General features: G+C 35.6%; 5 protein-coding genes across 5 annotated transcripts; 2 read left to right on the top strand and 3 right to left on the bottom strand.

The window, feature by feature from the left end:
- Positions 1-1,639: 1,639 nt before the first annotated feature.
- Positions 1,640-3,108, top strand: LOC131855217 (chorion class B protein Ld10-like). The gene is made up of 2 exons (XM_059206460.1): positions 1,640-1,690; positions 2,485-3,108. The coding sequence occupies exons 1-2, from the start codon at positions 1,640-1,642 to the stop codon at positions 3,106-3,108; spliced, it is 675 nt and encodes a 224-aa protein (XP_059062443.1).
- A 4,269-nt stretch (positions 3,109-7,377) lies between these two features.
- LOC131855218 (spidroin-1-like) lies at positions 7,378-8,992 on the bottom strand. Its single transcript, XM_059206461.1, has 2 exons — positions 8,942-8,992; positions 7,378-8,052 (listed from the first exon to the last, which is right to left on the bottom strand). The coding sequence occupies exons 1-2, from the start codon at positions 8,990-8,992 to the stop codon at positions 7,378-7,380; spliced, it is 726 nt and encodes a 241-aa protein (XP_059062444.1).
- Positions 8,993-9,257: 265 nt separating this feature from the next.
- Positions 9,258-10,639, top strand: LOC131855219 (chorion class B protein Ld10-like). Its single transcript, XM_059206462.1, has 2 exons — positions 9,258-9,308; positions 9,983-10,639. Exons 1-2 carry the CDS (start codon positions 9,258-9,260, stop codon positions 10,637-10,639), a joined length of 708 nt encoding a protein of 235 aa, XP_059062445.1.
- Positions 10,640-13,540: 2,901 nt separating this feature from the next.
- Positions 13,541-15,042, bottom strand: LOC131855220 (chorion protein ERB.1-like). The gene is made up of 3 exons (XM_059206464.1): positions 14,995-15,042; positions 14,119-14,287; positions 13,541-14,013 (listed from the first exon to the last, which is right to left on the bottom strand). The coding sequence occupies exons 1-3, from the start codon at positions 15,040-15,042 to the stop codon at positions 13,541-13,543; spliced, it is 690 nt and encodes a 229-aa protein (XP_059062447.1).
- Positions 15,043-19,986: 4,944 nt separating this feature from the next.
- On the bottom strand, positions 19,987-21,068 carry LOC131855221 (chorion class A protein PC292-like). The gene is made up of 2 exons (XM_059206465.1): positions 21,018-21,068; positions 19,987-20,586 (listed from the first exon to the last, which is right to left on the bottom strand). Exons 1-2 carry the CDS (start codon positions 21,066-21,068, stop codon positions 19,987-19,989), a joined length of 651 nt encoding a protein of 216 aa, XP_059062448.1.
- Positions 21,069-21,338: the final 270 nt, after the last annotated feature.

Below are 21,338 nucleotides of genomic sequence, written 5' to 3' on the forward strand. Positions count from 1 at the left end.
GTAAATGATATACGACAGAAATATTATATAATAAAACTCCGACCAACCGTACGAGTAATAGCAAGAAGCTATCTTTGGTGTAGAGTACGAAAGAAGATGCCTACACCACCGAGTATGAGAGACCTGCCAAGGGAAAGATTACAGCCATTTCATAGGCCGTTTTCAAATTGTGGCATTGATCACTACAACCCTATTACAATTACAATAGGGAGACGGCATGAAAGGCGATGGATAGCGCTCTTTACCTACTTAACAACGAAGCGGCACATCCGAGATGCGAATAAGCACAAAGAAAACATTGATATAGGTGACATTATGATCGTAGTAGATCATACACTGCCACGCAACGTGTGGCCAAGAGGCGTCGTCGAAACAGTACATCCGGGAGCCGATGGTGTAGTACGCAGTGCCAACGTGCGAACGCGAGGAGGTGTATTTCGTCGGCCCACGAGTAAACTGGCTGTGCTGACACCGAGGATACAAGAAGTCGCCGTCTACCAGTGAAAGGAGGCTGCGACGAGTCTACGCCGAGGGGAGGATATTGACGACAGGCGACACATATAAGCGGCGTCGCGACGCACCTATAATATTTGTGTAGATTAGGTAGACAATAAGTTGTGTGTTGAAATTGGACAATAACTTAGAAATAATATTAGTTTTTAAAAGTGCTGTTTTAGAATAAGACATCGATTCACTGTTTAAAACTACGATAACGGTTGAACATCTGTTTGGGTACCAGCGTTCATTTGGCATTCATTGTTTATAAACACAATGAATATTTGTTGGCCTTTTGTGATAAGATAACACCGTTACTATTTTCTAGCCATCGGGTTTATGATGACCGTAGGGTTTCTTATTGTAAACATATTCTTATTGTAGACTAACGGACGGAACACGGTAATTCATGTCTTTATGAATATTGTCCAATCCGTGTTTACAGTGCATTGTAATTAGACAAGGAAATTGGTTATTGCACCAATGTTAAATATTCTTGGGTGGAGTTGTAAAATGCAATGCATTCTTTATGAGTAACTGTTAGTTTGTGAGAATAAAGAAGTAAGGGAATTTCGGCAATGTGCAAAGATATTGTTATGAAGTTGTATAACGTTGTGCATTGTCTGATAGAAATAAGGTTTGGTTTATTGCCAGTAAGAATTTTGTAAGGACTGTAGTCCCCACTACAGTCTATACCTCCCATATATAAGGCGAGGAATTTTTGTATCGAGTTAGTCATAATGCAGTTATAATGGAGTCATAATAGAGTTATACTACAATTATAATAGAGAGACTCAGACAGTCATAGTCGGATTGTTATATGCCGACGGCTGTCATAATCGAACACAGTACGGACGGCAGTTATAGTCCGTTATTATTGTAAAGTCAGTCGCGGTAGTTTCCTATAGACGCCATACAGTCTGAGCTACAGCGGCTGAAACTTGAATGTAACATCGAATACGGTTATAACTCAATTGTGAAACTTCTGTGGAGAGAATAAACAGGCTTCGAGAGACAACCGTTTCTTTCAAACCCCACCATCGATACAGTCCACTGCTCTCCCTGAGGAGCTGTCGCCAACAGGCACTATATATAAGGAAAAAAATAGATTTTTAAGTACATTCGTTTTACATTTGTGTTCAAAATGGTATCCAAGACCGTAATTATTTGCTGCGTGCAGGCTTTCCTGATTCAGGTAAAGTAAATTCCTGATACTACGACGGTTTATGCGTTTAAGCATAATTTTACTTAAATAAAAAACCTACTTCTTTGAAATGTAATGGCAAACAAACAACCTACCTGATGGCAAATTTAAACTTTTGTCTATATATATGAGCAGCCCTACAAATCAATTAGTAATTTTCAATACACATTTTAGACGCTTTTGAACATCTACTTTTTTGTATTAATATTTATCCCTACTGTACCGTTTAGTTAAATATCCAATTGATGAGAACTGACAAGAAACTCAGCTGAGTTTCTATTTTTCTATAATATAAAAGCATTTTTGTTAATATTGTCAAAAATCCCGTTTATGAACAATTATTGCCATGCATGATTGTCAATTACATAATTGTTTAGTTATTAATTAGCTCAATGAATATGATTTACTATGGAATAAATTTATTGATTTTAAAAATAATTCCAGAATATACTTTGGTATTTTATTGTAATTTTATATCCATAAAAGATCGATAGACTTTTTTAAACAAAACTTAGGAGCAGCAAGTTTGTCTTTTAAATTTAGTATTATTGGTACACTTAATAAGTACCTCTCAGTGTTGCCATTTGTGAGAACTAAAAATAGGCTCCATAGCTTATAATTACCTAATGAATTTAGCTATTTGACACCAGAAAAAGGAAGATAAAGGTACCTACGCATATGGATAGTTTTTTCCCTCTAGAAAATAGATAAGACAGAATAATGATTTGTGATAAAATTAAATGTATTGATATAAATAATCTTATTTATTTATTGTTATTTTACAGTGCGCATTCAGCCGAAGTGTGGTACGACCTACCATCCCATCAGTTGCTGTCGCTGAGAGCACTGCTGTAGATACATCCGTCGTTGTTTCCAACAATGTCGGTTTGGGTTTAGCTAACAATGGTTTGATTGGTTCGGGACTCGGATTGGCCAACACTGGCTTGATTGGCTCTGGAATTGGTTTGGCAAATACTGGCTTGATTGGCTCTGGACTCGGATTGGCCAATACTGGTGTCATCAGTACTGGTTTAGCCAATTCTGCTGTAATCGGTAACACTATATTGCCTGCTCCCACCGCTGCATTCCTGGATATCACGTCATTCTCTACTGGCGATGTTCTGCCCATCAACAGCTTCTCTCCCATCGTTCCATCTGGCCTCACCGTATTGTCCCAGAATACTATCGAGGGCCCATTGGCGGTCGTTGGACAGCTGCCGTTCTTGAGCGCTGTGGCATTTGAGGGTGCGCTGGCGTCTGAAGGCGCGGGCGCTGCTGGTTGCGGCTGCGGTACCGCCGGCAACATTGGCATCATCAAGGAGACTTTCGCTCCTATTGCAGCACCAGCTCTTGGTGGAATCGGTATCGGAGCTGCTGGCCTCGGCTTGGGCCCTGCACGCTTGCTGTAAAATGTATAAAATAGTTATTCTTCCAATAGGCGAATATTATTTTTATGCAATGACCAATAAATTGAATTATTGATAATTACTTTGTATATGAAATTATTTACCTATACCTATTTACACTAATTTTATAAATACGAAAGTATCTGTCTTTTCATAACTAAACAGCCGAAGATTTTTTTTCATATATGACGGCAAGATCAATTACATCGTTAGGGCAAAGGTTGTCTATATTTTATCTAAGAAAGCAGAAGACGCCGTTAATAAAGAGTATTACTAGCTGTCCCGGCAAACGTTGTTTTGCCTTAATATAAAAAAAAATTAGGGTTGGACTACCCCTAACATTAAGGGGGATGAAAAATAGATGTTGCCCGATTCTCAGACCTACTCAATACGCTCACAAAATTTCATGAGAATCGGTCATGCCGTTTCGAAGGAGTATGGGAACGAAAACTGTGACACGAGAATTTTATATATAAGATAATAAATCGGCTATGAAATACGTAAATTAACGTTGATGTGTTATATATTGTATTAGTTTCTATTTCCTTTTTTATCATTACATTAATACGTGATGCAAAAACTATTTACCCCTTTTAAAAAAATCGTGCGGACGGAGGAATATGAAATTTCACACACATATATTTTAAAGGCCTCCAGCAAGGTGGACCGACGATCTGGTCAAGATCGCGGGAAGGCATTGGATGCGAGCAGCGCAGGACCGATTGTCGTGGAGATCTTTGGGGGAGGCCTATGTCCAGCAGTGGACGTCTTCCGGGCTGCGATGATGATATTTTATAGAGAGGAGGAGTGTAGAAAATATATTTTTTTAATTATGCATAAACATACATTAAATAAAAAAAAATTACACACACTACCATTTATTTTACACGCATACACATAGAAGTATAATAAGCATTTGACAATAATTACAGCTTAATAATGTTCAAACTTAACTATCAAAAAACTAAAACTATCAAACTTAAGCAATTGTAAGTAGCTTTGACGTGGTCTAGTGTTTTGAGTAGTCATGCTCACTAAAATGTCCAGACTTGTGGCGGCGTGGTGGGCCGGGTTATTGGGCTCCCTAAAATATGGTCGAGCGCAGTGATGGCTGGCTCATCCGTCATACTCGTGAACGGGTGCTGCTTGAAGGGACTAGTCTGCTCTAATCACTATGACTGATTTCCTCTTATTAATTGTTTAACCAGTTGGTTATATATTCAATATTTTTTCTATTTGAGTATTTAATTGAATTAGTGCTAATTGGTGGTTTGTATTCACACACTTAAACTTAAAAATGTAAAGTAATAATAAAATTATTTAAAAGAGCAACACGCAAGTTTCTTGCTCGTTCTTCTTGTGATGAGACAGCTTTCCGAACGAGCAGTAAATTAAAAATATGTAATGACTATTCAAAAGTGCTTCAATGTCAGTTTATTTGAATAAATGATTTTCTATTCTTTCTATTCTATTCTATTCTTAAAAAAATTGTAGTCGATATTCGACTATTGAACGACCACTAGTATTTTTAAAAAGACGAAATTATCTGTGTAACGCTAAACATTGTGTTGGTATATAAATTCTTAGATTTATTCTATTTCCCATAGATTTTAAATTCATTCATTCATAATTTAAGAGCTACGCTCTTGTCGGTGGAGCTCTTGCCACTTACCGCGATCTTCCATCATGCTCTTTAATTCTTGATACGACACGACTCCCATTTTGTCCTCAATTTGTTTGATGTAGCTATTCCTTGGTCTTCCCTTCCCTCTCTTTCCTTCTATTTTCCCTTCAATATTAATTTTCATGAAATCATCGTGCCGTATCAAGTGCCCTAACATTTTTCCTCGTCTATTTTCTATGGTGTTCAATATTTGTCTTTTTTCTTTTACCCTGTGTAGTACTAATGTTTAATATAAAATTAAACAAAAAAGTTTCTGCTTGCTATTTTGTCAATCTGATCATGATTGACTGGTGTAAGAAGTAATCCATGTTCTTCTCCACAGAACCTTCTTTGTTCTGTGTTCTTGTCCATAACAATTAGCTATGGATTTGGTAGAGTTCATGACTTGATGCTATAATGCAAGAAAGTGCTACAAAATCAATTTCAGATATATAAGACTATACTAAATTATCTGCATTACCTGTGATATAGCATTTTTGGAATCTCACATAAGTTCCAGAAATGCTATATCCCGAACAGTGCGGTTTCAGGACAGCTTCCTCCCGCGTACACTTGGATTGTGGAATGAACTTCCTGCCAAGGTTTTCCTATGAGACTACAGCATGGGGTTTTTCAAGAAGGGTATATTAAGGTTTCTTAAGGGTCGGCAACGCGCACGTAATACACCTGGTGTTTCAGGCATTCATAGGCTACTGTAACCATTTACCATCAGATGGGCCGTATGCTTGATGCCAACATCGTTGTATAAAAAAAAGCGTGACTTATATTACGAATATAGATAATTACAGGTTATTGAATTATTTAAAAAAAAAATCTTATATATTAAATTCTCGTAGGATTTGTAACAAAAGTCCTACGAAACGGCTCGGACGATTCTTATGAAATTTTATTTGTATATTCAATAGTTCTGAGAATAGGACGTAAACTATTTTTCATACCATCATGTGATAAGGAAAAACACGCCAATTATATTTATATGTTTTTATATTTTTATTTATGATTTTATGTTAAAAATACATATAGTACTAAATTTTAATCTTTCAACCCCTACCTCACTACATAGTATAAAACAATGTCGCGGTCGCTGTCTGTCCGTCCTATATGCTTAAATCTTTAAAACTACGCCACGGATTTTTTTAAATAGATAGAGTGATTCTGGACGAATATTTATGTATAATACATGTACACCCGGGCGAAGCCGGGGCGAGTAGCTAGTCTATTATAATTTATAAGGAAAAACCACGTTTCTCGGATCCGCTAGCTATATATTGAATACAGTTTATATATATAATGTGTATAAAAATGTATAGCAACATATACATAGAAGAACTTAGTATGAATGGTAAAACAAGGAAGAAATTTATAAAGGGAAAATGAATCTTGTTGACTGACTGATGGAGATCCTAGTTTATTAGTTTTTCGTGGATTATGTGTGTGTAATTTAACAAGTTTATATCTCTAAATTGTCATCTTCGTACTGTGTTTTGAGATAATAAAGAAATTATTATTATGATGCCTATCACAGCTTCCATCGAATTGGAAGGATTGGTACATGGTGGTTAAGTGACAAGGGCATCGAATTGAGAAGATTTTTAAAGATTGTGGTACATGCATGCGTGGTCTAGTGCCAATGGCCGCGGTTTCGATTCGTATAGTGTAATTATTTGTATTCATAAGTATGATTGTTTGTATTGATCTGGGTGTTTTTTATGTGTATTTGTATTTACAAAAAATGTATTTAAGTATTTCTACCAGTTATCTAGTACCCATATACAGGCTCTATTTAGCTATGGACTAGATGTTGCTTAGTGAATTGTCCACTTTTATTATTATTATGATCTGCCATATTTTAGTGACTCTAATGATTGGGTCATTGGGGTCCCTAAAATCACGTCGTCAATTGGCTGGACAAGACGCCCTTTTTAATATAGGGGGCAAACGAGCTTGCTCATTTGATGGTCAGTGATTGCCGCTGACCATGAGCACCTGCAACACCAGGGGAATAGCAAGTGCGTTGTCGGCCTTTTAAGAAGAAAAAACCTTTTTCTTGAAGGTTTCAATATCGTATCAGTTCGGAAATACCATTGCTGGAAGGTGACTCCACAATGTGGTTGTGCGTGGCAAAAAGTGGGAGTAGAAGAAATACAATTTGTATAATTTTGATCAATCAACAGTTTATTGACAAGTATGTATCCTGAATATAAATTAATAATTGCAAATGGAAGTTGCTAGAAATAGAATCGTAATTTATTACATATGCTATTGCAACAGAAGCGTCGAGTGCTCACTTGGCCGATTGGTTGCCAAGTATTAAGTCAGATATGTAGATGTAAAGATCTCGAAGTCTCAAGCGCTTGTCTTATTCGCAGAATACCAGCATTGTCACCACATATGCTGAGTGGAGACCTATTCGATACTGTGCATTAAGCTCCAAATATTTTGATTATGTTTTTTGCTCTGTTTATTATAATCTGTGTGTTCTCCAATAGATATATTTTCCATCCTTCGAAAACTATGGGTATGGCAGTTATTATTTTATTCTTCAGTGATTACGACATATTATCATCTGTACTAAAATTTATAGCGATTTAGTAAAGCACTGGGCCACGACCACCGCATGCACAGTTTCCAGAGATAACGACAGTGCCTGCAGCTGGCAGGTTGCCACTGAACTGTACAGCGCCGAGCACTGGCACTTGACCATTTACAAGGGTTGTACCAACGACTGGGAGTTCACCGTTGCAAAGGACCACACCGTTACCAACACCGCCGTAGCCTGTATTAGGGATAGCAAGACCAGGTGCAGCAATGCCAGCTATGCCACCAGCTCCAGCCAGCGCGTTAGCTCCAGCCACAGCACCGGCTCCAGCCAAACCTCCGTATCCCAAGTTTCCGAGACCAGTATATCCACCAGCGCTAGCCGCAGCAGCAGCACTTGATTCAGCCAGACCTCCGTATCCCAAGTTTCCGAGACCAGTATATCCAGCGGCGTTGGCTGCAGCGGCAGCGTTAGCTCCAGCTAGACCTCCATATCCCAAGTTGCCAATGCCAAATCCGGATGCTTCAGCGGCTGCGCTAGCACTAGCGGCTCCACCAGCCAAGCCGTATCCATTACCGAGTCCGTAGCCAGCTAGCGGAGCACCGTAGCCCCACCCTCCTCGGTTGACAGTCTCGACGTCGACAGCTGCACTGGCGGCTGCCTCGCTGACTGCACCGTACCCGCGTCCAGGCAACCACGGGCCCGCTATCTGACTGTAGGCATTCTGAAACAAGAAGACGTTTCCAAATCAGAAAACAGCTCAGCTTCTTGATATTTCATTCTTCATTTCGGAATAATGCATACAAAAAGATGCATTGATGGCTTTCTACAGTCAATCAACTTATGTGGGATATAATGCAAGAGCAACGAACAACGAATTTGGAAGAACTTCTGTTTTTTCTCTCTCATTATCTATCATCGCCTAGCTTACATTCTATCCGATTCTTTAATACAATATATACATAATTAGGAACACAATATAATTATAGTTTTAAGGAAATGTGAAGGAAATAACCGTCGACTATGTACATGGACGTAATAATGGTATAACTTCATAAGTTACCATAGTGCCCGAGGACTAAAGTGCCATCTGCGAACCCATAGCCATAGCTTTCTTTACCTCTCAATCGAAATATAATAAAGCAAAGTAAGCAACTTGGTGGCTAAAATAACAAGCGAGACAGGGTTCGTACAAAGACGAGCACAATACAGAAGACTTTGTTAAAAGTCTAATTGTGTCTTACAATGTTACAGAATGTATAAACCAAAATGTAATTATATGATAATTATGATTTTGAAACATATTATGTTATAGTTATTTTGTGTATTGAATGCGTATTTAATTGATATAATGTTATTTATTGAAGTAATTGTATTTAAATTGAAATTTGTATAAATATTTATGACTTGCCATATATATAATAATAATAATAATTTCAAATTTCAAATTAATAAGAACAGTTCACACAGCGCCATGTAGACCCAAGTTACGCTAGCTAAAGCTTGTATTATGGGCACTAGATAACTGAATCCCTAGAAAACTCGAATATATGTAAAGGAGTTTTTTTACAATGGTTAATAAATAAAATATGACATTTTTTTTAAATAATTACCTGGATCAGGCAAGCCTGGATGCAAAGCAACAAGAAACTGAATTTAGACATGTTTAACAATGTTGAATGAACACTGAATGATATTTTTCAAACTACCACCAACCTTTTATACTAATAATGTTTATTTTGAAATAACATATAATCTATATAATTTCACAAATGCGCATTGTTTTGTAAAACGTGTAATTTATATTGTAGCGTTACGTATTGATAAGGGACGACACAATAAGTGAATTGGTTTCAATATGAGGACAGTCACTATATAAGGTCGATATTTGATTTTGAAAATACATTCGTTCTACATTTGTACTCAAAAATGGCAACTAAGTTTGTACTTGTATTGTGCGCTCAAGCACTTTTGATTCAGGTAAACTAAATATTTAAATTAATTGTTTTAAATCATCAAATATACAGAAATTATAGTACTAATAATAAGTGAAGACCTTTTTGTAAATAAGGATTAATTCTGTATCGGTTTCAAATTGATTTTATTGTACTTAATTAGAGCTTGAAATTTTTAAATTACCTAAATAATATAAATTTGTACCATAAATAATAATATTTAAAATTGTTAAAGTTCTATTTTGTGTATAATCTCTATTGATTATAAAAATAATGAAATCACACATACAATAATAATATCAGCTAATTGATAAACTTCTTTTAAAAAACTGATAATTTATTTAAATGATAAAACAGAGAATTTTGATATTTTTTTTTTATCTTTACAATTTCACTTTGCTGTGGCGTTTCATCTATTAATTTATTGCTAAATATTAAGCAAGTTCGTACTGATATTATGAAAGGGAAGTTATTTGTCTGTTTGTCTATCTATTTGTTAATAAAATTGTACATTAATCATAAAAATATGATTATACTTTTTCTCAAAAATAACCGGCAAAGTTGCGGGTATAACTGTTGTTTTATGCAAACTAGAGTCTGTAATAAATTTATACGTTACATAATTCTTCTCCATAATATGAACTTAGATTTTAGTATTTCTGTGTGTCTGAAAGTAATAATATTTTTATTCCTTTCCAGTGTGCAGTGAGTCAAATTTCTTACAACCCACTTCGCCCTGTCTACTCTGGAATTCCATCTTTGGGTGCTATTAGTGGTAGCTCCATTGTTGAAAATACCGTCGTTGAGAATTCCGTTGCCATTGGCAACAGTGGATGGGGATTGGCCAACAATGGCTTGATTGGTTCCGGACTCGGTCTGGCCAACGCTGGTGTTGTTAGCTCTGGACTTGGTTTGGCCAATACTGGAATAATTGGATCTGGACTCGGCTTGGCCAATACTGGTGTCATCAGCTCTGGTTTAGCCAACTCTGCTGTAATCGGTAACACTTTACTGCCTGCCCCTAGCGCTGCATTCCTGGATATCACGTCATTCTCTACCGGCGATGTTCTGCCCATCAATAGCTTCTCTCCCATCGCTCCAGCTGGCATCACTGTGCTGTCACAGAATACTATCGAAGGACCTTTGGCGGTCGTTGGACAGCTACCGTTCTTGAGTGCAGTGGCGTTTGAGGGTGCGCTGCCTTCTGAAGGCGCGGGCGCTGCTGGATGCGGCTGCGGTACCGCCGGCAACATTGGCATCATCAAGGAGACTTTCGCACCCATTCCAGCACCAGCTCTTGGTGGAATTGGTATCGGAGCTGCTGGCCTTGGATTAGGCGGAGCACGATTGTTCTAAATTCTGACCGAAGTCCGAGATTCTGACCTACTCCCAAGTCTGATATCAATATAGATTCCAATCCAATTTAATACTGTACTGTTCATTTTAATCAAGACAAACCGAAATAAACTAAATAAATCAAAGGCAGTTATTTCTTTCATTGATCACGGTATTCAATAAGATTCTTCAGTTTAAGAGTAAATAAAAAAGGGAGCGTCGCTCCACAGTTCAATGTCATTTCTTTGTATGATATTTTTTATTTATCACTGTTATGAAGAATAAAATTTATTCATATTAGTTTTGTCTATTAATTAAACATTAGCTTCTGCATTCGACTTCGTTTGTTTTTTTGTGAGATCAACGGTATCCTATATAAAGATATATAATATATCAGTTAATTATAATATATTGTATATACATATTAATTATATTGTATAAGTACTAATATGTTGTATCTTCATATCAAAGTACATTAAGATCGAATTATTCATAACTACTCGCAACGGCTTCGCACGGGTATAAGTATACATATAAACTTTCCTCTTGAATCACTTTAACTATTGTTTAAAACTGCAATAAAATCCGTTGTGTAGTTTATAACATCTGTACTATATTGTCCAAAAATATATTAGATTAAGTTGAAATTTCAAAAGTTCTTTCTTAGCGATGCTTCCCTTATGAAATATACATAAATTTTAAACGTCAACTTTCTAAACTTAGGAGTTCTGTATATAGTACTTTAAGTCACAGGTTCGACTGTATATGGAGTACTGCTCCGTGCTCCGCTCCTTTTGACTGGGTTCAAAGACGTGCTATGAGATTGTCGATAATCTCAATCTCTCTGGCGGTATCGAACCACTTAGCTTGAGGCGAGACTTCGCATCATTTTGTGTGTTCTACCGAATATATAAGGGACTGTGTTCTGAAGAATTCTTACACTTGATGCCCACGCACTTTTACCGTCGCACCTCTCACCATTGATAGGGAATTCCTAAGTGGTTTCGTACAGTGCGGTTTCAGATGGGCTTCTTCCTGCATACACTTAGATTGTGGAATGAACTAGAGAGACTACAATTTGGGGTTTTTAAAGATATATCCTATATTAAGGTTTCTTAAGGGTCGACAACGCGTACGTGACAGTCTTGGTTTTTTAGGAGTCCATAGGCTACGGTAGCCGTTTACCATCAGATGGGCCGTATACTTGTTTGTCACCTACGAAGTATAATATATATATATAAACGATTCAGAGCTCTGCTTGTAACCTATTTGTATATTGTATAAATAAATTATAACATAGATAACTGAATTATAATTCAAGCTTTATTTTATTTATTTGATATTACAGATATATGTATTTTTAATAAGACAACTGAACACTATTCGCACTAATATAAATCACGTTATTGTAATGATTACCTTATGTATTCTTATATAAAGAGCGAATACTATAACTGCCACATGGTAATTTTAAGATTGCTATGACATAGTCGATTGTCTTGAGTAATTGCTTACTAAAATGTGCATACATCTGACAGCATGGTGGGATATTGGGTTCCCTAAAATATGGTCGAGCGCAGAGAGGCTGGCTCATTCATCATACTCGTGAACGGGTGCTGCTTGTAGGAACTGGTCTGCTCTAATTACTACGACTGATTTAATTTTATTGTGTATTTAATATTTTGAGTCTAAAGAATTAAAGCTAGTTGGTAGTTTGTATCAACACATTTCAATTTAAAAATGTAAAGTTATAAACGATTATTTAAAAGATCAACACGCAAGTCTCTTGCTCGCTCTTCTTGTGATGAGACAGCTTTTCGAATGAAGTAGATTCAAAAGTGCTTAAATTTAAGTTAATTTCAATAAACGGTTTTCTATTATATATTTTTATTTTATTTAGTACTAGGTAGCCAATATGCGTCTTTTCTTTAGTACTGCACAAAGTGAAGTGGAAGGTCTATCATGTTAGATTCAAATATTAAAAACTATTTAATAAAAAAAAAAACTCTTAAAGTTGTTTCGGATTAATAACAAATGGCGTCGGTGGTCTAGCGATTTTACAACGCCTTACTTCCGATGGCGTGTTCGATCTAGCACGATGCAAACCATTATATTCATGAGTATAATTGTTTGTATGGGTTTCGGTATTTTCTATGTATATTATGTATGTATGTATTTAAAAAAAAATATATAAGTATTTATATCTTACTAATATTATAAACACGAAACTTTGTGAGTAAACGGATTTTGATGAAACTTTACAATAATATAGCTTATACATCAGGATTACACATAGACTATAATTTAAAAAGATATTATGTATATTGAGCGAAGTTTAATGATAAATGTGAAGTAAGTGTGGAGACGAAGTTGAGTGAGTTAGCTAGTCATTCATAAAGTAGCTTGAGTGGCAATGGCGCTGTGTAAATAGTCCTGAGTTCTTAATATGTATTCATAAGTACAATGGTTTGAATTGGTTTTAGAGTGATCTATGTATATTATATATGCATTTATCACAGAAGACCGAAGAGCTGGCAGCTATATTGGACAAAGAATTAGTATAGCTATTCAAAGAGGGAACGCTGCCAGTATCTTCGGAACTTTGCCTAAAGAGATCCCTTTTAATAATATATTTTAGTTATTGTATTATATTTTTAAAATTTTAATTTTAGGTTGTATTTATAAAAAAATATTTAAGTACCTAATTCTAACAGTTGTCTAATATTCATAATACAAGCTTGGGATGAAGCTGTGTAAATTCTCCTTGTTTATTAATATTATTATCATTTCGATACTAGATGGATGACAACTCTGTGTGAGTTCTTCGGTGTTAATTACTCTTAATACCTTTTAAAATGGGGTAGACAAATAGAAAGACATCAATATACATAAATTAAATTTAATTATAAGACATTATTTAGTTTAAAATAATCGTCCAGCACCTAGTCCAACTCCCATATCGAGTACACTTCCCACGCCGACTCCAGAAACAGCTGGTGCAGCGATAGGCTCATATGTCTCACTAATAATACCAATATTGCCATTGCTACCGCAACCACAGCCTGCTGACGACGCACCCTCAGATGCCAATGATCCTTCGAAAGACACAGTGCTCAAGAACGGCAGCTGACCTATTACAGCTACCGGTCCTTCAATTACGTTTTCAGACAAAACTGATATTCCAGAGGGAACGATGGGAGAGTAACTGGTGACGGGGAGCAGACCGCCGGTGGAGAGTGATGCGAGACTCAGGTAGTCTGTGTTCACAGCGGGGAGAACTGCGTTGCCGATCAAACCGGTGTTACCGATGGCAACTCCAGAATTGGCTAAGGCATTGTTCCATCCGATATCGGCCGCTCCAGAGCCGATTGAGGCAGCGTTGGCCCATCCAGCAGCTGTCGCTTCAGAGCCGAGTAAGGCAGCATTGTTCCAACCGGCAGCCGTCGCTCCAGAGCCGATTACAGCAGCGTTATTCCATGCATTAGTCGCGGCATTAGAACCGAGTAAAGCAGCATTGCCGAGTCCGATACCGGCCGCACCAGCGTTGGCCAGACCAGCTCCAGTGACGCCCACACCTGAAGCACTGTTGCTCACCGCGACTGAACTCTCAGCAACTGACTGGCTGCTCGCACCAAATGAGCCCCCGTAGTTCAGTTGACCAAGTGCTGACTGGAAATTGATACATTATTAGAATTATAGAGATTTCACCCGCGTGAAATTTATATGTTATTCTGATGTGTAAGCTATATTACTGTAAAGTTTAATTAAAATCCGTTCAGTAGTTTTTGAGTGAAAAAGTAACAAATATCTATCGATACTCACAAACTTTAGCGTTTATAATATGTAATAATAAGATTGAAAATTATTAAACGGAAATTACACAGTACAATAAAGTCAAGTATGACTACTTACTGGAGCAATTAATATAGGGCTTATCGATTAATATATATATATGTATATATAACCAGTTCATACCCAATGTAGCTTTTTATATTTGAATTTTTTTTTATGTTAAATATTTTTTACGAATATTTACAAATAAAAAATATGTTTCTTTGTTATTATATTACTTTAAATAACTATGCCTACAGGAAAGAAATCCATAGTATAATAATGGGATAATCTCTTTACCCAAAGACAAGAAAGTCGGAGTAAGGTGGTCAGCCCCGATGCCTCCAACATCTCTCCCTTAAGGGGTGAAGATGCAGCCTCACTCCCAGACTCATTTCTCAAAATTACGAATAATAAGTTAACAAAGTGTCATCTTTAAAGAATTTTACCGCCTTGTTAATTAAGGCGGTAAAATGGTGACCATAAACAACGAATAGACTAATATAGAATTTTTATAAATATAAAATCTTATTTTTTTATATTACCTGGAGCAAAAGCGCTTGCACGCAAATGATGATGGTCTTTGTTGCCATTGTTCTATAAGATTGTTTGATTGAATGTGATTATGCTTTGTTTTTTTCCCTATAAATACATATAGTGTTGCCAGTTTCATAACTAAAACTTACGTGTTTTTATCACATTATACAATAATGTCTTAATATATATTACATGATATTATAAGAAAAATTGTTACTAAGTAAATGGTCTATTTATATATAGACTTAGATTGTAGATAGACACTTACTTCGTTATCTATTATTAAACAACAATTTTATAACGTAATGATTCCTCAATATTCAATATTTATTGCATTCCATAATGTTTACAGTTACAGATTTGTCGACCTCGATGGTCTAGCGGTTTAGTACACCGCCTTACTTCTGATGGTCGTGGGTTCGATTCCTCTCACGGTACAAACATTCGTATGTATGGTTGTTTGTAACGGTATGGGTGTTTTCTATCTAGACACGCGGTAGCGTGTCAAGCCGAGTTTCAAGTAAAAGAACTGGCGAGCAGCATTTATGTATATTTACACGAATCATTTGTAGTCACTTTTGACCCCCTCATAACTCAAGAACTCTTTAACATAAACCTGTCAAATTTGGTTCATATATATATAATATTCTATATTTACTAAAAAATCATATCTATGTATTTGTATCAGTTATCTAGAACCCATAACACAAGCTTTAGGTAGCTTAACTGCGTGAATTATTCTGAGATTATTATTATTACCATTAGAGGTGTTTACAATTGATACATTTAGATAAATATGGATCCTAAGCACGCAAACATAACAAAATTATTAACAAATGATCAATATTTAGCCTTTATTTACAACATTCTAGCAGTGCCCGCGACTACATTCACGTGGAACAATAATCGTTATATTTATTTATATGAATCAATCTAATAAATAAGTTTCAACCTTCTAGCTTCTCCCCTTTCAACCCCTTTATAACCCTTTTGTTTTATTTATATTTCATTGTAATCAACAGCCTAAAAAGTAAGTTTCTAGCTTTAAAAATGACGATACTTCCATACAATCTTTCATCTCCCCTTTCAACCCCTTACAACCCTTCGCATTAAAAAGTAGCCTATGTCCAATCTCAGGACTATCTGTGTATGAAATTTAATTTAAATCGGTTCTGTAGTATTTGATATAAATTCAATCCGTGATATGGGATATGGGATATGGGACCAATCCGTGATATGGGACCTCGACATTAAACCCCTATCTATCAATTTGTAGAAATAATGAATTATAACACCAATAGTACCTCATCTTGGAACTAGATTGCGTTGTACAAAGTTATCGTATGTTTTATTTTTATTTCACGCAACTGTATTAAAATAATAAAATCAATTTGAGCAACTTTAAGTATGAACTTATTCTTTAATGTAACTTTGACAATTTTAATTTTCTTCTTCAATCGTTCTCTCTTGACAGAGTGGTCATGTCTTTCATGATGATACCTCTTCGTTGTCCTCCTCGGCGACAGAGCTCCTCGCGATTTGCTTCCCTCTGGTACGGTTTTTAGCTCAGAACATTTTAGAATGGTACTGCGTGTTTCCATATTTATAAGGTCAGTCCATCGCATTGGTGGTCGACCCCGATAACGTATGCCCTCATTTTAATCACCTCCTTGTAATTCAATTACACTTCAATTTCTTTATGTTCTCATCCAATAAGTAGTCTATGCTTGTATATAATATGTATTAATATGTAAGTTTATTTATTTATGCTCATATTTTTTTATGATTATTTTTTAAATGTGTAAATAATATACAGTGTAATGCTGGCTCAACGGTCATACTCGTGAATGGATGCTGCTACTGGGGACAGGACTTTTCGTTATGGCCATTGATTGCATGATTTCTCTTTGACTTATATGCTAAGGTGATGCTATATTCTCCATAATTGAATTTAAAAAGGCGTCTGTATTTTTGTTATTTTATAAAAGTTCATTTGAAAATAATAAGATTTGAATTTCGATTTCTTATCAGTCCTTAGCTCGAAAGCACTCTGAACTGACGGTAGATTTGACATATCATAAAAATCTGTAAGGTCTGTAGGTCTACCTACATGAATAAGTATAGAATATCTTAAGTTTTATTGCTTTGTCTAATGTGCATCTTCTACTTTCTCTATCTATGTAAATACTCTTTACCAATACGAATATATGATTGCTTATAGTGATAAGATCATCTTTCGTAATATATTTTATTTAATGTTCTTTTATTACTGTTTTTTTATCTTTATACAATCTATAGATACATATAAATCAAATTGGAGTGTCTGTTTGTAATACTGAAATAACCGTTTTATACTACATGCATATGAATATAAATAGGGTACATCCACCAAAATAACGTTTTTAAAAATTTTTGTCTGTCTGTCTGTTTGTTCCGGCTAATCTCTGAAATGGCTGGACCGATTTTGATGGGACTTTTTTTGGCAAGTAGCTGATGTAATAAGGAGTACTCTTATTTTAGAAAATAATGTTAAATTCCACGCGGACGAATTCACGTGTACAGCTAGTAGATAATAAAAGAATGAATAAATTATTATTGTTATTATTATTTTGTATTTCGAATTTAAAATTGTCATACAAATAAAAAATAAACAATGAAGGTTGTAGTGGAAACACTAACGGTTTAATATTTGTCATCTCGCGCCGAGCGTACACGGGCCGCAGTGCGCAAGAGGGGAGATATTCCCGCGCAAGCGCCGCGGAGTAAAGATGTGGAGCTGTGGGTAACGAGCCGATATTATGTCTATAACAACTTACATACTAGGAGATACAAGAAGACGTAAATAACAAATAAGTGAACACTACAAAGGTATGACACATATGTAAACAAACTTCTATTCATCAAATTTACTACAGAGGCCGCTCGGTATGTATGTCATAGTAGTTATTGCTTGCAATTATATTCTTTTATTAAATTTTATTTAGACTATCTAACTTAAAGGTGTTATACAGGAGCTTCCTCCCGCGTACACTTAGATTGTGGAATGAACTTCCTGCCGAGGTTTTCCCACGAGACTACAGCATGGGGTTTTTCAAGAAGGGTTAAGGTTTCTTAAGGGTCGGCAACACGCACGTGATACCCCTGGTGTTTCAAGCGTTCATAGGCTACGGTAACCATTTACCATCAGATGGGCCGTATGCTTGATTGCCACCATCGTAGTATAAAAAAAAGCAACTGTATGTATGTATTTTTACATTAGATTTTAAAACTTTGACCTTATACGCTAAGGCGATAAGAACACGTTAGACTATAACCATACTAGATCGACTACCTTCTTTCCCTCGGGAATCAACATAATGAATTCCTGGTGAATTCGGCACGATAAGCCGATTTGACATCACTGGTGCCTCGTCAGCATAAATTATTTTGTATTTAACTTCGATTTTAATAACTAATCTAGTTATTGCAGTTATCTACTATTTATGGTTACGTTAACTAACTTGATAATTATATTGACCAGTGGGCTAATTATGTAACACGATATGAAATTGTTTCTGTTGAAGTTGTGATGCAATATGAAATCATTTCAATTTAAAAAATGCGATCAAGTAAGGTGGAATGACCGCAACATAAATCATTTCTATCGATAAAACACTACTATGAAGTTGCAGCGGAATATTGTTAATCCGACCAATTTAAATAGTCAGTACATTAGATAGCTTATACCTTTAGAGGGATACATTTTAATCTATTGGGTTGTTATACTAGTTGGTTGATTTGAAACAATTTTTATTGCGTTCAAAAATTACAAAATATACTGCAGCGTTCACTTGTTCTTTTATTTTAATTTTATTAATAGACATTTAATAAAATAGAATAAAGAAAGTCTATTCTATTCTAATGAAAAAATAAGGTTAATAATTTTGAATATAAAAGCATATTTTATACAAACTATTTATAATCATTAATAATATTAATCTAACCTACAAATTAAATTTTCTTTTCTGCTATAGATACCTAGGTAAGTACGTAGGTATCCATATAAATTTAAAATGATATGGGCACATCTTTTTAAATTTGTACATAATTGTAAAAACTTTAAACAAATAAATTTATTTACTTTAAATAAATCACAGAGCATCATAAACGTTGTATTCCGTTCACAGAGCACCGTATTCATTGAAATAGTTTTTTAATTATATTAATATCATAATCAACCCTAATTTTATATTAAACATTTACTCTAGTTAATACAACATTCTATGTGATTTGGGACGAAAATAAAATATCGAATTGGCAACACTGATGTCGTGTTGTGAGTCGTGACAATTTTCCCATTTTAATAAATTTAAAACCTTTTCACGACTTTCTACGTAATATTTAATATAATAAAAATATATGTAATACTGAAAATTACCAAAACAAGATAAATAATGCTGCTAATGCTGATATTTTAAAGATTGTAACCAAAAGAAACACCTTCTAAATTGTTTCTCATAATGTAAAAACCGTTTCAATTCCACGCTGTCATTTCGGCAAAATAGCGATTACGTGACGTTGCAACGAGGTTACTAAATCGACATTCGATAGAAATAATTTTTATCGATATGTAAAGTTGCGTTTACGTTGCAATGCTAGTTGACAGCGTCAAACGGCGTCTATATGATCGCATTATTGACAGATGACGTCATTTTCACTACGTTACATACGAAAATCGTTGCGAACGAAGTTACATAATTAGCCCACAGATATCTCCAGTAACAACGTAACTGTGAGTAACTAAATCAGTATGTAATTATAGTGTCTATTAGGTACTACTTTAACTAAGTAACTACTAGAATTACATAGTACCTTCGGTTACGTCCTCTACATCGGTACTTTTTACATCACCTTTGTTGCTTTTATTATCGACACTTGGTAAAAATAATAGACAATACAAATATAATTTATACTTATTCAGTAATAATTTATATAGATTTTAAATTAAATTACTAATATAATTAATAAATAATGGGACTTGCTCCACCACATGCACAGTTCCCGGAGATGAAGACGGAGCCAGCGCCGGGTAAGTTACCACCGAACTGCACAGCGCCGAGCACTGGCACCTGGCCGGTCACGATGGTGGTGCCGACAATTGGTATATCACCAGTCACAGTGACCAAACCATTGCCAACACCACCGTAGCCAGTATTGGGCACAGCGAGAGCAGGTGCAGGAAGACTGATGGCGCCAATATTGGCACCAGCGATACCAAGGCCAGCTGCGCCAATACCGGCTCCTAGTCCAGCTGTGCCCCACCCAGCTGTACCGAGTCCAGCCGCATTGAGTCCAGTTACGCCAAGTCCAGCAGCGCCGAGTCCAGTTACTCCGAGTCCAGCTGCGTTGAGTCCAGTTACGCCAAGTCCAGCAGCGCCGAGACCAGTTACTCCGAGTCCACCAATACCGCCGCGTCCATAAGACCCAACACCGAGAGATTCTACTCCAATAGACGCCACATCGACATCACTTAAAGCAACTGCACCAAATCCAGATCCATAACCAAGTCCAGTTCTATAACCGAGACCGGGAGCGAGTCCTATAACCTGGCCGAAAACGGTCTGAAAAGAAATAAAAAGATTATTATTAATAAATTGTTAGTATTTCTTAAAATTAATATAAACGTTGAAATATTAAATATACTATATAAAATAAACTGAAGGGAAAATGCTAAAAATTACTAAAGTTTTAACAGCTGTCACTTTACACATAAATATCTGAAACTTCTTCAATATCTTCATTATGCGAGAGATTAAACCCACGGCCATCGGAAGTGAGGCGGTATGTTAAATTCCTGGACCACCAAGACTGTCAAATAGGCTTATTATCACGCTGTTATATAAATTTTGATAGTAAATATCAGCTTCCTTGTGCAAATATCATTAGAAAAGTTAGGACACACCTTAACTTTTTAATTTTTTAAATCCTTTCAATCCTAAAATATCTGCAGCATTTTCGAAAACCCATGCATGCAATTTCCCATTAAAATTACCTGAATTAGAGACACCTGGATGCAAAGTAATAAAAATGTGAAGGTAGACATATTCGATAAAAATATAACAGAAATCAGCTAAAGAATGTGCTTCTCAGTATTAACGCACGTTTTTATAATAAAAACATTATGTAACATTTATGTATTATCACTTTATGATATAAATAATAATCAGCTACAATTTTAGTAATAAGATTTCATGGAAACTCACAGATATGTTCAAAGATTATTGAATAATTACTGATTAAATTTATAGCGAAACATAAGTTTCTTAGATTGTTATGAAAGAGATAACTGTAGAGTATTGACTCTATATAAAAG

Source organism: Achroia grisella, unplaced genomic scaffold, assembly GCF_030625045.1.
Source record: "Achroia grisella isolate CSIRO2021 unplaced genomic scaffold, CSIRO_AGI_Agris_v1 utg1360, whole genome shotgun sequence".
In the NCBI taxonomy this organism is placed as follows: Eukaryota; Metazoa; Arthropoda; class Insecta; order Lepidoptera; family Pyralidae; genus Achroia; species Achroia grisella.

Excerpts from the sequence above, each read along its gene's own strand:
- LOC131855217 (XM_059206460.1), top strand. The coding sequence starts at position 1,640 with ATGGTATCCAAGACCGTAATTATTTGCTGCGTGCAGGCTTTCCTGATT. Across the intron at positions 1,691-2,484 it reads TGCAGGCTTTCCTGATTCAG|TGCGCATTCAGCCGAAGTGT; the intron begins GTAAAGTAAATT and ends GTTATTTTACAG.
- LOC131855218 (XM_059206461.1), bottom strand. The coding sequence starts at position 8,992 with ATGTCTAAATTCAGTTTCTTGTTGCTTTGCATCCAGGCTTGCCTGATC. Across the intron at positions 8,053-8,941 it reads TCCAGGCTTGCCTGATCCAG|AATGCCTACAGTCAGATAGC; the intron begins GTAATTATTTAA and ends TTCTTGTTTCAG.
- LOC131855219 (XM_059206462.1), top strand. The coding sequence starts at position 9,258 with ATGGCAACTAAGTTTGTACTTGTATTGTGCGCTCAAGCACTTTTGATT. Across the intron at positions 9,309-9,982 it reads CTCAAGCACTTTTGATTCAG|TGTGCAGTGAGTCAAATTTC; the intron begins GTAAACTAAATA and ends ATTCCTTTCCAG.
- LOC131855220 (XM_059206464.1), bottom strand. The coding sequence starts at position 15,042 with ATGGCAACAAAGACCATCATCATTTGCGTGCAAGCGCTTTTGCTCCAG. Across the intron at positions 14,288-14,994 it reads TGCAAGCGCTTTTGCTCCAG|TCAGCACTTGGTCAACTGAA; the intron begins GTAATATAAAAA and ends ATCAATTTCCAG. Across the intron at positions 14,014-14,118 it reads CGGCAATGCTGCTTTACTCG|CTGCTGGATGGGCCAACGCT; the intron begins GTTCTAATGCCG and ends CTGAAGCGACAG.
- LOC131855221 (XM_059206465.1), bottom strand. The coding sequence starts at position 21,068 with ATGTCTACCTTCACATTTTTATTACTTTGCATCCAGGTGTCTCTAATT. Across the intron at positions 20,587-21,017 it reads TCCAGGTGTCTCTAATTCAG|ACCGTTTTCGGCCAGGTTAT; the intron begins GTAATTTTAATG and ends ATTTCTTTTCAG.